The 15,963-nt window shown below is 40.1% G+C and overlaps 1 protein-coding gene across 1 annotated transcript in view; it reads left to right on the top strand.

Moving 5' to 3' along the window:
• The window catches only part of LOC148870841 (uncharacterized), a 126,784-nt gene that overhangs the window by 40,484 nt on the left and 70,337 nt on the right, over positions 1-15,963 (top strand). Inside the window, exons 5-7 of the mRNA XM_088969997.1 lie at positions 1,744-1,883; positions 4,650-4,710; positions 4,869-5,014. Of these exons, the coding sequence (XP_088826123.1) occupies positions 1,744-1,883; positions 4,650-4,710; positions 4,869-5,014 (347 nt within the window). The remainder of the gene's footprint in view (positions 1-1,743; positions 1,884-4,649; positions 4,711-4,868; positions 5,015-15,963) is intronic.

Raw genomic sequence — 15,963 nt, 5'->3', positions numbered from 1 at the left:
TTATAAATTTTATCTTAACTTATTGATCCACTCAAAGGTAGTTATTTGTTATTCTTTCTTCTCTTCGTAGAAAAAGTTTTCCTGTCTTGACCTTTGATTTATGGTGTTATTCCATTCCAGATTTCTGTTTGTGATAATTGGTCCACCCAAAAATACCTTTGAACCATAGAACTGCTTCACCTGTTGACATTACCATTGCTTTGCTTTTCAAATCTTTAATGATGGAACTCCTCTTAATATAATTTTCTTAAACACATGATTTTGCTTTTGCCATGACTGTCTTCTTCCAACTGGTTACTGAGTGGAACTCACCTTCTTCCGTCTCTTCTTTATCCACATAGAGCCTTAACTATATATATTAAATTACAACCATACAATTTGATTTGATTCATTAGCTAGAACATGTTTCATTTTGTTTCTTAAACCCCTCAAAAGGTTGCCATCATTATCTCAGAACATGGATATGGTTGTAAAAGTTATGGAGCTCTTTTAGAAGTAGTTGAGCTGATATTTTTCTTCTGTGTTGGAGTAGATAGTCCTTTGTCTACTAGGTGCATCTTTCGTTTCATGTCATAATAAATTTGGGAAGAATTAATGTTTTGGAAATTTTTGGTTATGTCATGTTTGTTTATTTCTTTGCTGATTTTCTTGGGGATAAGCTTGTCACAGGCAATTATTTGTTGAGTTGCAGATGTCTAGTCTACCCCTTTAGGATTCCTTAATCAAATCCTTGATGGCATCAGAAATCGGAAGTAATGGTGTTTTCTCTTCTCGTGTGAATGGCTAATGCAATGGTGCTGCAAGTTAAACCTTTGCGATAGACTTGTTATTTTATTTTATTTGATTTTATTGCTTCCCTATAGAAAATCCTTTATGTATAGTCATCATTGTCAATGTTGTTACTTGTTAGTTGGCTTGTATTCCTTTTAGTTGTCTATGATTATTTTTTTTACAATTTTCTAACTGCATGTAGTGCCTTTTCCTTTCTTTTCATTTTTTCTTTTATTTCTTTTTCGGCATTTCAAGGTCTACTTTTGCACGAACTCTTTGTTTGTTTACCTTCAACCTTATTCTTGGATTACATCTTGGTTGAGTGATGTTCACTTTTGCACTGAATCTACTTTTGTTGATTCACTAAACATATGCCTCTTAATATGGAGGAAGGTGAAGGCCATAGTGGCATATAGGTGATTCTAGGTGGTAGTGAAGTTCCTAGTTGCCTAGGCAAGTGCATAGAATTTTACAAAGTAAAAAAAAATTAATTCCCTAGTTTTGTATACTATCATGCATATAAATTGAGAAAATAACAGTGCACATAAATTGAGAAGGGGATGGAGATATAGAGATTATAACTATTATTAGATTATCTGCCAATGTGAGCTTCTCTTACACTGCTGCTCCCAAGCTTGGAAAAAGCAAGAGGGTTGCATCAGGTTGGCAGCCAGCACTAGATGTTTTCCTTACCCTTATGAATATGGATCCTGATTTGTCTTTTTGTGCTCATGCTAAAACGTTGCTCTAAATAGAATGGATCGGCAAAACAGAATTCATGTAGTCAGATATAGTTGGAATAAGGCATGGATGAAGAGGATGAATAACTATTTTTACATTATGCTTGGTTGTCTTGATTTAACTTGTTTAATTTTTTTTTCCTATTTGGTGTTTTAATTATCTTTAGAGCTTTCTTCTTATCACTTGAAACTTCTATCTTTTAATTGGTCTTATTGCTTGTTCATTTTATAGGAAGTCTCTGTGCAGTTAGAGACATTAACAAGTCCTCAAGTAGTTGAACCAGTGCTCAGTCCCATCCCGAAGGATAGGGATGATGGGATCAACGAAGATACCAATATCAATCTTGTTGAGCACTTGCCTGTTGTTCAAAGGTACTTTGTCTCCCTTTTTATGCTATTGACTGATATATTCTCTTCATACTTTTTTGTTAGGCTTTGGCAAGTGTTTTCCTAGTAGAATGTGTTACAAAATCAGAAGAAAGAAGAAAGAAGAGAGAAAATAATGATTTGGAGTCAAAAGAATAGGTTGGCGGTACCAACTCTAGTATTTATACTAGGGCGACCCAAAATATAAAAAAATAAAGAAAAAATTACAAAAGTGCCCCTACAACACTAAAGAATAAACAGATGATAGTTTTAACACTCCCCCTCATGTTGGGACATGGATGTCAATCATGCTCAACTTGTCACACAAGTCATTGTGTTTCAAGTGATGTAGACCCTTTGTAAAGATGTCCACAAGTTGCTCCTCAAAACTAACATAGGGAGTACACGCTTCCCCATTAACAAGTTTCTCTCTAATAAAGTGGATTGTTGCAATATTGATGGCAACCTTGTTATCAAAATACAAGGACAAGGGCTATCAATAGAAAATCCCAACTCACCCACCAATTTTTTTATTCACATTATTTCGACCACTCCTTGGGACATTGCTCTGTACTCAACTTCAGCACTGGACCTAGCCACTACATTTTGTTTTTTGCTTCTCCATGTGACTAGGTTCCCCCCACCCACAAAGGTACAATAACCACTGGTGGACTTTTTGTCATCAATTGATCCGACCCAATCAACATTTGTGTACACCTTAACCTTCAAATGCCCATTTTTTTCGGAACAATAAACTAGCCCCTGGAAACTTCTTGAGATACTTGAGGATTCTTTTGACTGCCTCTAAGTGAGTGGTCTTAGGGGCATGCATGACCTTGCTAAGAACACCCGTGACATAAGCAATGTCTGGTCCGGCCATGGACATGTACAAGAGCCTTCCCACAAGCCTCTGGAATTTCTTCACATCTTTGATAGTCTCACCACAGCAGTCACTTGACCAGTGATTTGGATCAATGGGAGAATTGTTTGGCTTTGATCCTAGTTTTTTTTTTTGAATCTTGTAATAGATCTAGGATGTATTTTCTCTAAGAAATGAAGATCCCCTTTTGTGAGCGGGCAACTTCAATTCCAAGAAAATACCGAAAGGGATCTAGATCTTTCACCTCAAATTGAATCGTTAGGAACTCCTTTAGTTTCTGAATTTCAACTTTCCAATCACTAGTTATTACTATGTCATCAACATACACTACCGGTGCTGCAATTTTTCCTTCCCCTTTTTTCGCAAACAATTTATGATCAATTTGGCATTGTTTACAACCTTTGTACTACATAGCTAAATGAAACTTGCTGAACGAAGGCCTTGGTGATTGTTTTAGTCCATACAAGGACTTCTTTTGCCTGCACACTTTTTGCTTACTGCTTTCCGCATGAAAACTAGGGGTTGCACCATATACACCTCTTATTTAAGATCACCATTCAATAAAGCATTTTTGATATCTAACTGATGAAGACCTCAATCAAGGTTAGTGGCTAGAGAAAAGAGGACTCTGATAGAATTCATATTAACCACTGAAACAAGTGTCTTTGCTAATTTACTTCGTACACTTGAGTAAACCCTTTTGCCACTAACTGGGCTTTATACCTTTTCACTATGCCATCAACTCTGTACTTACCAATATTTGAACCCTAATAGACTCATACATAGGGTTCAACCCAAAAGAAAAGCAAAAACCCGTTGTTGGGCAATTAGAGACTTGTAGACCTTAGCATCCACCTCACATTTCCAATCCATATTCTGATAGTGATCCAACTCCTTCCAAATTGAGGTCAAATTTGAGGAGTATATGGAGAGATTCCTCTCCCACTCTTGCAGGTTGAGGATGCAGCTTGCAACTGATAGGAAAGTTCATATCAAATCCCCCACTCACTCCACCGTTACTAGAGGACACACCAGAGACAGCTGAATCCTTAGAAGACTTGATGGGAAAGGTCTGATTTCACTATTCAGCCAGAAAGAACAGTAGAAATAAGAGAAACTGTCACAAGAACGCTTGGCCTCACACAAACCAGCACTATAGAATCATTCCTTTCTGTTCACACCAAAGAATCACACACTACCACATTGCTGAAAAAATTCCAGAAGTAAAAAACAGTCTATTCCTGGTCTCGATTGCCCCTACGAGTATCACTTTACCCTATTTTAGGCCACACATTCACTGCGATCACCAGAAACAAATCATCCAGACCTATACAGCCACCCTACCTGGGTACAAAAGGATCACACGATTCACATGGAACTGAAAAAACAACTTCACAGGTCAGAGCATCTATTCACCCCTCTTACAGATGATTTCTTGGTACACAACCAAGAAAAAAAGGGAAAAACCACAAAGGAACTACTTACAGTTCAGCCGATGCACTTCCCTCTAGATTTGATCCAAAAAGAAATGAAGTCTGAAGAAAGTCAGATTTGATCCCAAAATTGATGCTCTGATACCATGTTTTCTTAGTAGCAAGTGTTAGAAAGTCAGAAGAGAGAAAATAGTAAAGAATGATTTGGAGTCAAAAGAATAGTCTGGTGGTGTCGCTTTAGTATTTATACTAGGGGCAACCTAAAGTATAAAAAAATAAAGAGAATTACAAAAGTGCCCCTACTGCACTAAAGAATAAAAAGATGACAGTTTAACAGCAAGGAATCTTGCACTAATTACTTTTTTGTTGATCATTGAATTGTTTTTCATGTAGTGGGCCTAGTGGTTCTTATTTATTATATGCTTTTTAAAAGGTATATGCCATTGTTTTCTTCTTTAGGGAAATTGGGCATGGTTTGAGTGGTTTGCATACTGAAGTTGAGATCTTGGTTCCCCCAAAGGTATTTGTGTTTTTATCTACTTATCTGTATCTTCTTGTAAACTAATGCGGTGAGTAATTGAAAAAAGATTCACTCGATGCTTATTGTTATATTTATCCCAGATGACTTGTAAATTTTGATTTGACATTTTTTGATCTTTTCATAATGCATCACATCAGGATAGAGGGGAACCTGAAGGTAGGGTTGGCACAAGATGTATTGAAGAAGTCAGCATTGATACCCAGCAAGATCAGTTTCCATTGGGATTTCAAACTGATAGTGACGATAATGCATGTGTCATCTGTAAGCTTGGTGGAAAGCTCTTGTGGGTAACCCTACTTTGGTTTTTGTTGACTTTGTTTTTACTTGGTATCAAGTGTTGAAATTAAGATGAAGGCAAAAATTTTTCCTGCTATTAGCTTGTTATACTGTTGCATTATTTGGTTGTTAACCTTCTATCTCAGACTTCGTTCATTTTGCCTAGTTCAGTTTGCAATGTATACTTACACCAGGTTTTATGACGAGTAAATATGCACGGGATTGCATTATAAAAACTCAGTATTGTCACTACCATTGTTAACCTGTATTAAAAAGAAAGATTTTGCAGCTTAGATTTGGAAAAGGGGTGCTGAAAGAAACAATGGTGAAAGAGGCAGCACTCAGCCTTTTTGTTTTCTAGACCAATAACTGAAACAGATTCATTAAATTAAAGATAAGGAGGTACAAAGAAGGGAGGGATAAACTCTCTTAGCTGTCCCATAAAAGAAGCAGGGTTACAACAAAACCCAAAATAATTGATTCCTTCCCATCCCTTGTTTAGCGAATGTATTGGAAAAGAAATTAGCCTCTCTTTACCCACTGAAAATAGACCTTCATTTCTTGTAATAGCCACCTAATTCTCCTCTTCTCATAAATGTAGCTCCACCACCCAACGTCCTCTCTCTTTTAGCTCAACCACCCATCAGTTGCAAACCCATGAATACTTATTACCGCCTTTGCCCACAATTTATCTCTATCCATTGTCAATCTCCACAACCACTTCCCTAACAGGCAATGTTCCTCTCCTAAATGTTCCCAAGATCCAAACTGTAGAGAACATTGATGTGGGCCCCACAGCTGTGGTACCACTCTGTCCGTAGGGTAGAATGTATCTAGTCACAGCTGTGGTTATTTTGTTGTTCTGTTATTTCTAGTTTCAGTTTTATATTGGTTGTTATTTGTTAGCAGTTATGATGTAAACACCAAGGGCAGATATGTCCTTTCATGTAACTAGCATAACCTATATATATTAATTTAAAGTGGCGGCGGCAGAATAATTGACATTCTGTTCTTCTCCTCAAAATCTGTGTTCTATTGCTCTTCCATCACTCTTTCTTCTACATCTTCTTCACTTTCTCTTCTCATCGAACCTAAAATCTCTTAGTGATCAAGACTGAATAGCAGTCTTGAAAACCTACATGGTATCAGAGCCAAGTTAAGGTTTTTCATGTGAGTCTAATACCAGCCGGCCACATGAGAATCTCCTAGGACTGAAAGCTGAAAAGGAGGAGTTCGCAGACTGATTCTTGGAGATCGCCAGAGGTACTAGCAGCTGTTGGAAACTTGCTAGGGTTGCAGAGTGTTGGTGGTCAGGAAGGATCAGAGAAGACTAGGGTTTAGGTAACCCTAGAAGGCAGCGAACTATTTTTTCCTTGTAATTTGTTACTTTTTAATAGAAGTTCTTTCAGAGAAGATAGGTTGGACCTATCTGGAGGGGAAGGCCGAACCACTAGCCCTTTCTCTCTTCGATTTCCTAGGGTTTTACATCAAACCCTGGACCGAACTGTGTTCCTCTCTACTCTAGGGTTCGAAAGTGATCTGCGGCAAGCCCTAGTGGTTGACCGAACTCTGTGATCTACCTAGAGCTACTCTTAAGTTGATTGGTAGATCCGATCAGATTCTAGGGTTTCTTATTAACCCTACTGCAAGCTCATCTATACAGTTTGGACTGTGCGACTGAATTGCTTCCTCTCAGGACTGATTAAAACCCTACTGAAAGTTCATCTATATAGTTTGGACTGTGCGACTGAATTGCTTCCTTTCAGGACTGATTAAAACCCTAACTTTCCCTAGCATATCAGTTTTGTTTTAAAGCTGTTCTCAGAGTTCTAAGGGGGTTAGAGATCTACGGACAGCTACTGCTGTGTTGGCTAGTTGGTTTCAGATTAGAAGTACTTCGGTTTTGTGCACATACACTGAGAATACAGATCAGGCCTATACTATTTTGATTGTGATTGGTGATTCAAGTACTGTTTTGAGACTTGACAGAAATGGAGTCTAAAATTTAGGCAGAAGGCAGTCTTGGGAACATCAGTTATGGTGGTATTTCTGAGATGGGTGGTCAGATTACGACCATAAAGTTTGATGGATCAAACTATTTGGAATGGGCCCAATCAGCCATGATGGCTATTGGTGGAAGTGGTAAATTAGGGTACCTCCTGGGAGATATGAAAGAACCTTCGAAGGGAGACCCGACATATACCAAGTGGATGCAAGAAAACTACTTGGTTATGACATGGCTGTGTAATTCTATGCAGCCTCATATTAGCCGGAATTATTTGTGGGCAAAAACAGCTAAGGAGATATGGGATGTTATGAAAGAAACTTACTCCCAACCCCTTAATGTTGCCAGAGCATATGAATTGAAATGTGAAGTGAACACCCTTAAACAAGGAGAGAAACCGGTATCGGTCTACTTCTCTACCTTGAAGTCCCTGTGGCATGAGATTGATCACTTAGAGACTCTTGAGTGGGAGAGTCCCAAAGATGCTCAGACCCATAGAAAGCACATCGAGACAAACATAGTGTTTGAGTTCCTGGCGGGACTGAACTCAGAATATGATATTGTGAGGCAGCAGTTTTTGACTAGAGACAATGTGACTCTCTCTCAGGCTTACTCATTTGTACATAGTGAAGAACCAGAAGGAAGGTTATGATGCAACCCATATCAGCCTTTGTAGCGGCTACACCCAAATCAGGGGGTGATTCAGAGAAGGACAGGAGGAAGGAAGACAAGAAGGATTTAGTATGTGAACATTGTAAGAAACCCAAAAATACAAAAGAGACATGTTGGAAACTACATCCCCACTTGGTTCCTGCGAAGTTAAGAAACAAGAAGGGCACTGCTCATGTAGCCATGAACACTGATTCAGCATCCTCATCTGGCACAAAAGGAACATCTTTGGAGACCTTAGTTGCAGTTCGGGCTGCCCTAATACAGCTAGAAAAGAAGGTTGGAAATTCAGCTCAGCCACCGCAGCCTCCATCAGCCCCTGTCACATCTGCCTTCGCCCATTCAGGTACTCGAGCTTCAGCCTATCATGCCTCAGCTCCAGGTACTATTGAACCTTGTTGGGTAATAGATTCAGGTGCATCTGATCACATGACTAGCTTGCCTTCACTGTTTACTACTTACCATTTGTCTTCTGGTAGGGATAAGGTATCTATTGCTGATGGCTCCCTGGTTCCTATTTCTGGGAAGGGTGACATCAAGTTTTCAGATACTATCTCCCTATCATCTGTTTTGCATGTTCCTAAGCTTGATATTAACCTTCTTTCAGTCAGTAGTATTACCAAGCATATGAACTGCTCAGTAACCTTCTTCCCTGACCGATGTGTTTTTCAGAACTTGGAGACGCAGAAGGTGATTGGGACTGGCTGTGAGACGAATGGGATCTATCTGCTCGGGGAGCAGTTTCGTCAGGGAGAGTCAGTAGAGAAGTTGTCTTTCGTTTCTAAGAGTGTGAGTCCGGTTATGCTTTGGCATAACCGATTAGGTCATTTGTCTTTTCGATCTTTACAGAGTCTGTTTCCTACTTTATTTGAGTCTATTGAGTTGTCTCAGCTACAATGTGAAAGTTGTGAGTTTGCTAAGCATTGTAGAAAGCCTTATTTATTGAGTAATAAAAGGAGTGATAATTCTTTTGATATTGTGCATACTGACGTTTGGGGGCCTTATCATATCCCTTCCATGGGTGGGTACAGATATTTTTTGTTATTTGTTGATGACCATACCCGCTTTTCTTGGGTTTATCTCATGCGTTCACAAGATGAGGTACCTTCCCTGACCCAAAATTTTCACCAAATGATCCTAACCCAGTTTGATGCCAAGATCAAAGTTCTCCGATCTGGTAACGCAAAGGAATACTTCGCTAAATCATTGATATCTTATCTTCTTCCTCATGGGGTTATCCTCCAGAGCTCTTGCCCTCATACACCTCAGCAGAATGGAGTTGCCGAGAGAAAGAATAGGCATATTTTGGAAGTGGCTAGAAGCCTCATGTTTACTTCTAATGTCCCTATTCGCTTCTGGGGGGACGCTTTCCTCACGGCAGTATACCTTATTAATCGGGTCCCTTCCAGGGTCCTTGATATGCGATCTTCTTTTTCGCTTCTACACCCACGTGAGGACTTGTTTTCTATTCCCCTTAAGACATTCGGTTGCACTTGCTTTGTTCAGCTTCTCGGACCCCATCCCTCCAAGTTCGAACCCAAAGACTCCAAATGCATCTTCCTTGGTTATGCACAAACTCAAAAGGGTTATTGCTGTTATGATCCTGTCTCCGGGAGGAAGTTTGTCTCCATGGATGTCACTTTCTTTGAGGGGACACCCTATTATCCTCGGGTTGCCCCTCAGGGGGAGAGTAGTGAGAGTGGGGGTTTGAGTTCTTGTCTTCAGGGGGAGAGCAGTGAGAGTGGGGCAGTTCCTTTACCTATTCCATTGGGTGATGAGAACTGCAATTGTGAGGGTGGTCAGAGGGATCAGGAGTTGAGGGAAAGCTGCAATGGTGAGGGTGGTCAGAGGGATCAGGAGTTGAGGGTTTATCACAGGCGGTGCAGGCAGGTTGATCCTGATCATCAGCAGTCCAGACCAGCTCCAATCTCATCTGCAGCTCCAGGTCCAGATACTTTAGTCCCAGAGCCCACAAAGTCTTCCCCTACAGATGATCTTGACCTTTCAATTGTAGTCCGTAAAGGGAAACAACATTGTACCACATCCACAACCCATTGTATTTCCCATTTTTATCCTATGATCGCCTATCTCCTACCTACAGGTCCTACCTTAGCTCCATTTCCAATGTCCCTATTCCAAGAACAGTGCAAGAAGCCCTATCCGTCCCTGAATGGAAAGATGCAATGCAAGTTGAGATGGATGTTCTGTTGCAAAACAACACCTGGGAGGTAGTTGATTTTCCAAAAGGAAAGAAACCAGTTGGGTGCAGATGGTTATTTATGGTGAAGCATAATGCAGATGGATCTATTGAGAGGTATAAAGCTCGGTTAGTTGCAAGAGGGTTTACACAGACTTATGGCATAGATTACTTGGAGACATTTGCACTGGTAGCCAAGATGACTACTATTCGAGTTCTCTTGTCCCTTGCAGCAAGTCACACTTGGCCTCTATACCAAATGGACGTGAAAAATGCCTTTCTGAATGGAGATCTGCAGGAAGAAGTTTACATGCGTTTGCCTCCTGGCTTCTATGATGCAGAAGTAGGTAAGAAGGTCTGCCCGTTCAACAAGGCTTTGTATGGTTTGAAATAGTCACCTAGGGCTTGGTTCGATAGATTCAGACTAGCATTTGTGAAGTTTGGATATGTACAGGCCCAGTCAGATCATACCCTATTCATCAAGAGGGTGGAGTCCTCTTTGACACTATTGGCAGTATATGTTGATGATATTATGGTCACAGGGAATGATAGCCATGAGATTGAGTCTCTTAAACAGCCTCTTCACCAAGAATTTGAGGTGAAGGACCTTGGTGTACTCCGGTATTTTTTGGGTATTGAGGTTGCTAGATCCAAACAGGGGATCTTTATATCTCAGAGGAAATATGTCCTAGACCTGTTGGCAGAAACTAGAAAGTTAGGTGTCAAGCCTGCAGATACACCAATTGAACAGAATCACAGGATTAGTGCCGAGAGTGGGGAGCTTCTTGAAGACAAAGTTATGTTCCAACAACTGGTAGGAAAGCTCCTATATCTCTGCCTCACTCGGCCAGATATTACTTATGCTGTTAGTGTTCTCAGCCAGTACATGCATTCTCCTAGAACCACACATCTTCTTGCGGCAGAAAGAATCTTAGCCTACTTGAAGAGATGCCCAGGTAGGGGTATACTTTTCAAGAACAACAATCACATGATGGTGGATGTTTATACTGATGCAGATTGGGCTGGGAGTGTTGATGACAGAAGGTCTACCTCGGGATATTGTGCCCTTGTGGGAGGAAACCTTGTCTCCTGGAGAAGTAAGAAACAAAGTGTGGTCTCCCGGTCAAGTGCTGAAGCAGAATACAGGTCCATGGCCAATGGAGTGGCTGAAATCCTATGGCTAAGATCTCTACTTGAGGAGTTGGGTATTGAGTATGAGAAACCCCTGATGCTGTACTGTGATAATCAAGCCGCCATTAATATAGCACATAATCCAGTACAACATGACAGAACCAAACACATTGAAGTTGACCGCCATTTTGTGTGAGAGAGGGTCTCATCTCAAGAAGTATGCCTCCCTTGCATCACTTCCATTATGCAACTAGCCGACATTCTTACTAAAGCCGTATCAAGAAAGAAGCTAGTGGCGGATCTATCCATGTTGGGAATGATGAACATATACTCCCAACTTGAGGGGGAGTGTAGAGAACATTGATGTGGGCCCCACAGCTGTGGTACCACTCTGTCTGTAGGGTAGAATGTATCTAGTCACAGCTGTGGTTATTTTGTTGTTTTGTTATTTCTAGTTTCAGTTTTATATTGGTTGTTATTTGTTAGCATTTATGATGTAAACACCAAGGGCAGATATGTCCTTTCATGTAACTAGCATAACCTATATATATTAACTTAAAGTGGCAGCGGCAGAATAATTGACATTCTGTTCTTCTTCTCAAAATCTGTGTTCTATTGCTCTTCCATCACTCTTTCTTCTACATCTTCTTCACTCTCTTCTCATCGAACCTAAAATCTCTTAGTGATCAAGACTGAATAGCAGTCTTGAAAACCTACACAAACAACCAAACCTCTTACTTCTACATGCCATCCTGACTTACTCTATAGTCCTTCTCCCATGGCTCCCATAAAAAATCTCTCCATCAACTTCTTCCGTCTCTTACTAACCCCCACTAGAATTCTAAAGACTGGCAAGAAGCATACATGTAGGTTAGCTGGTGTAGACCTAATTAATGTGATCCTACCACAAATAACTCTTCTTTCATGAAACCATTCTCTTTGTAAATCTTTCAATTACCGGGTTCATGAAATTACTACCTTTCTGATTAGCCCCCAGAGGCAGCCCCAAGTAAGTCATGGGTCATTGTGAAGCCACAGAACCCAAAATTTTTGCTCCCTCTGAGATCTCCGTCTCCTCCATAATCAGTCCCATAAAGCAAATTTTACCAAAATTGATTTTCAAATTGGTGATTTGCTCAAAAGTTTCCACAACCAAATTAAATTTCTCACCCAACTAGGATTACCTCCTATGCAGAAAAGGGTTGTATCATCAGCAAATAGTATGCGAGTGATTGTCACCTCATCTCTACCCACCGTCCAACCCCTAATCAAGGGCAGCACTCCAACTTTATTGAGCTACTCTCTTGCAAACCCTTGGAAAGGTACCCTACAAACCCTTGAAGGCTTAGACACTTTCACTCCCTTCACTAGATTTTGGCTAGGCAATGGTAATCAAATTAGATTCTGGATTGGCCTCTGGTGGGGCAATAAAACAAGCCCTTGTCTCCTTCCCTATTCTTGCTTGCCCATGATAAAACAAGCCCTTGTCTCCTCAACCATTCTCAGGGAAAACCAGATCTTCTCCTGAAACTTCATCTTTCATGGTTCAAAATTTTGGATATTTCTTTAGTTATAACCTCCATTTCTGATGCCTTCGTTTTTCCCCTCCACCCAAGATAAACTAATTTAGTCCTTCCCTCAACCCAACTGTCCAGTTCTCCACCAGTTCTTACTTTCATAAACTTTTAGCCAACCCCTCTCCTCCTTCCTTGACAAAAAAAAGGATTTGGCTCTCCTTCGTACCCCAGAGTTGCTTTTTTCCGCTTGTTTGGGAAGCAGCTTGTGGCAAGTTGAATACTTGTGATATCGTGTAGAAGCTACACGGACAATGCATCTCATCCCATGTATGTGTCTTATGCTATATAAATCGATTGGCCACCTACTTATTAACTGTTGGGTTGCATAAACTTCGGCATTTTTTTTTAGATTCAATTCGTAGTGGCAGCTATAGTTTCCCACCACCGTACTTCAGTTTGAGAGTTTGTTGTTCAATGACACAACAACAGACTGGGAAAAAGAGGAAGATTTTTGGAAAAGCTACTATCCATGTCATGATGTGGGGCATTTAGGAAGAATGTGGTTCTAGAACTTGAAAGGATTAGTGATAATTTTGGGGAGAAGAGGAGTTTCGAGGTCATTCCCAACATAGTTAAAAGATTTAGACACCAAAATAAAAAAAGCTAATTGTGCCAGTCTTTAAGGTTTTTGCTAGATTATGAGGAGCTGTATTTTGGGTTGAAGTTAACAAGACGATGAAGAAGACAAAAAGAGTCGTGAAGAAAAATTGGATATTGGATAGTGGAAGCAATAATTGGACCTTAGAGCTTGGAACTTGCATCTGTTTAGTAATTGCATTAGATGAAGTGTGGGTTTGGGGAGTGATGGCATAAATGGATAATGGGGTGATTTCAAACCTATCCTAGAATGTAGAAGTCTTGGACACCTCTTTCCCTGTTCTTGTTCACTCTTGTAGCTGGTGCCTGTTAGACAGTTATGCCCTTAGCTCCAATCAGTTTGATGTACATTATGACATTTATTGTAAATGAATAAAGTACATAATTGATTCATGTGATTTTGGTGTGTTTCTATGTAATACCCTTAAACTGGACACTTATGAGTCTCGTGTTAGTTTAGAATCTTCACAGCCGTTGGATAGATCTGGGGAGATTTATCTTGCCAAGGCTGACACTGATGTGCTGCCTAGTTGGTTGGGGTGGCTTGTCTCGACTGCTAGGGTGATACCTGAGGTACATGTAGTGTGGGTTTTCTTGAAACCCTGAGCCAGACCAAATTCTAATATAGCATTGGACCTTGGAGATAGATGGGCAAAACTGGAATGTTACACCTGACCCCTAGACTCGATTATGGTACTACACTAAGTGTTGGATTTGGTTGTCTTTGATATGCCAATCAGTGAGATCCTTAGAGGGGGTCAAAACTTGGGTATGTTGCAACAGTCTGAGAATTCACCTGAGTGAGTGATTATAGTAGCAGGATCAGCCCCTTTGTTGGACAAAGAGAATGATCGGGGAATGCACTCTCTCTGATGGAAACCTTAACTACAGGCAGTTGATTTCAAACTTGTTGAAATTTGTTTTGCAAAATATATTTATATAGAGATATACATATATATTGTGGTTTTACAAAGAGTTTGCAAAATGTTTTAATTGTCAGGATCCATGTGAGTAGAGAGTGCAAAACTGTACCTTATAGCCGAGGAAGAGGTCCTCTCTTGTTGGACAGTGTTTGATCATTAAGGGCTGCGAGGTTAAGTGTAAGACCATTTATGGATAATAAACCTGATGGACTAATCTCACATCTGCCCACAGTCCTTGGGCCTTCATAAGATAGTTGGACCCAAAGACCATTTAGTGTAAATGTTGGGCCCATTAAGAGCCCATACTGATGGACTCAGGGGTTCACTGTATTCAGTAGTGAATTCGACCAGGCCTTGTAGCAGAGGCTAGGTTGAACTCATGTGGCTTATGTGGAGATCAATGATAGGGTCCCACGCCATACAAAGATATCCAAGCTAGCCAACATTAAAAGGAACTGGGCCTGAAAGCTTAATGGGCCTAGAGCCCATTTCGAACTAGGTTAATTGGATTAATTAAATAGGGGGCGAATCTGGGTATGGATCAGCAGATAAGGATAAGAGGATAACTCTTGTCCACTTAAAGAGTCCAGATCCAAATAGAGATTTGGATCAGGAAACTTCTAATTTGATTAGGAGTAGCTGATCTTGATCTGCAAATAAGATAAGGGATTATCCTTATCACTTAAAGAGTTCAGATCCAAATAAAGATTTGGATCAAGAAACTCCTAATTAGATTAGGAGATTGACTATTTAAGGGTTATATATAAAGAGGAGGGCGAATTGGAAAATAGACACGCAGTTCTACTGCTTTCTGCTTTCAGTTCTCTCTCTCTTCTCTTGCCTCCCTACCCTGTTCGATCTCCACCTCTTGGAGTGATCAAGATTCGATCTTGATATTGTTTCTTGGTCGTGGAAACAATTTTAAAGCTGTGCTCACTACCCTGTTCGATTTTTGTTGAAGAATCTGAAGTTATTGCTGATCTTGCCTCACCCTAAGCTGTGTCATATTTAGTGGATGAAGGATTTGATGCTCTCTTTGGGCGTGAATACCTACGTTGGGAGGAGGTTTTTGCGTGGATTTTGTATCAGGTATTCATCTCCCTAATCTTGGTTTCAGATTTGGTCCGATTTGTTTCAAGAACGAACCTTGAAAATGCAGTTTTCTAAATTAGGGAAATGATTCCCGGATGGGAGGAAGAAAATTTTTGAAATTTCGCCCAACCACCCTGCATGGTTCGGCCATCCATATGATGGATCTCCCATTCCTTCAGTGTCTTCAATAGATTAATCTCTAGGGCAGATGGGGAAAGAAAAGGTAGTTACTCACAGTTTTGTGGATGATGTTCCAACTTTAATAAAGAAAAGAAAATGATAGAAGAAAGAAAGAGAAGAAGATAGGAAGAGAAAGAGAAGGGAAAGAGAAGAAAAATAAGAAGAAAAAAAGGAAAACTAGCAAGGAGAAATCTAATCCACACCTCCTTACCGTCAACCCAGGTTGTATTAGCGTTTTACTAAAGCTGAAATGGCTACAGTACCCTTAGGTAAGTTATAGCAAACATAAAAGAGAAAAATAACATGAAAAAGATAATAATGCTCTTGTTAACTAATTCTGACATATCTAACACTCCCCTTCAAGACGGAGCATATATATCATAAAGTTCTAGCTTGTTACAAATATAATCCATCTTTGAGCAACTCACACTTTTAGTAAAAATATCAGCTACTTGGTCTTCAGATTTGACATAGGGAGTAACGGCCTCTCCACTTGTCACTTTCTCTCTCACAAAATGGCAATCAATTTCAATGTGTTTAGTCCTTTCATGAAACATTGGATTGGAGGCAATATGTGTTGCAGTT

This window comes from Nelumbo lutea, chromosome 2, assembly GCF_056320005.1.
Source record: "Nelumbo lutea isolate HS-2025 chromosome 2, American lotus-T2T, whole genome shotgun sequence".
NCBI classification, from domain to species: Eukaryota; Viridiplantae; Streptophyta; class Magnoliopsida; order Proteales; family Nelumbonaceae; genus Nelumbo; species Nelumbo lutea.
Note: the sequence above shows the minus strand (reverse complement) of the source record. Positions and strands in the feature narration are given on the sequence as shown.